General features: G+C 39.9%; 1 protein-coding gene across 1 annotated transcript; it reads right to left on the bottom strand.

Moving 5' to 3' along the window:
- Nucleotides 1-627: 627 nt before the first annotated feature.
- On the bottom strand, nt 628-969 carry LACBIDRAFT_315212 (uncharacterized protein; the record flags this gene model as incomplete). The annotated part of the gene is made up of 3 exons (XM_001889490.1): nt 628-669; nt 727-855; nt 904-969. The coding sequence occupies 3 exons, from the start codon at nt 967-969 to the stop codon at nt 628-630; spliced, it is 237 nt and encodes a 78-aa protein (XP_001889525.1).
- Between the last annotated feature and the right edge of the window lie 151 nt (nt 970-1,120).

The following is a 1,120-nucleotide window of genomic DNA, read 5'->3' as shown; positions in this document are numbered from 1 at the left end:
TTTCTCTTTATATGACTGTTTTAATTGATGATTGACTGTGTATGAGTTTATCAGAAGTATCTCATGATTCATGATCCCATACTTTATGTCTGTGCTTGCATTCAAGCCCCTTNTCAACTCTCCTGTTGAGCTGTCCATTATCCTCCAATGCATCCACTAAGCTACCAATGTGCATCAAGGCCCCTTCAAGTTACCTTAGTTTTGTTGAGCTGCAGATACAAGCCTACATAACTTCTGTCTGCAACAGCAATGCTAATAGCAGATACAGTTATGTTGAAGTGTGCAATCAAAGTACCTTCATGAAATGTAGGAAATCTGAATTTTAAATTTTGGCAAGAACTTCAGCCACCTCAGACATGTTAAAAAAACTTGATCCAGTATGTATATTTTTCTTTCTTAAAAACCCCTTACTTTTCCTTTACTTGCCATCAATGCAATTATGTCAGAAGCATCCTCCAATTTAGTGTGTTAAAGCCTGTGTGTTGTGAAATTCACCATCATCATGCTTGTGCCAATCTTGAGTTCAAGGCCAATAACTGTCATGAATCATTCCACACCCATGCCCTCAATACATCCCCAAGACAGACCCCTCACTATGATACCTTGTTTCTCCATCCCTACTTTCTATTATCTCATTATCTTGTTATTCCTTGTTCCCATACCAGGGACCTATTAACTGACAAGTCTTTAGCTTCAGTCTTCTCAGTTGAAAATTTGACTTCCTACCATGCTCAGCTTCTTCCATAACAGTGTCTTTGTCATGTGTGATGCTCCCACTGCTGCTCTTGCTGGAAGACTTGCTGACAGAAGAACTAAATGCAGAATGAATGGTGTATGAGGCAGAATTGGCATGATCTATCTTTTCATGAGTAATTAAAAATATTGAGAAAAATGACTGCATACCCTCAGGTCCTCCAATAAGATGGCAGTTTGGGATTTTGAGGTTTGAAATATTCTGAGAGAGTGCATCCCAATTCCAACCTGAGTAAATGTCCAAATGGGCTGATTGGGTGTGCACCATGTGAATCCACTGCACAGCTTGTCATCCCATGTTCTGAAAATCAGTGAACCACACTTGAATGTTCTCTCCCAGCATGTGCCCATAGAGTGGGTTCATACA

Source organism: Laccaria bicolor, genomic scaffold (genome assembly GCF_000143565.1).
Source record: "Laccaria bicolor S238N-H82 LACBIscaffold_68 genomic scaffold, whole genome shotgun sequence".
NCBI lineage: Eukaryota > Fungi > Basidiomycota > Agaricomycetes > Agaricales > Hydnangiaceae > Laccaria > Laccaria bicolor.
The sequence above is the reverse complement of the archived record's forward strand: the minus strand, read 5'-3'. Positions and strand labels throughout refer to the sequence as shown.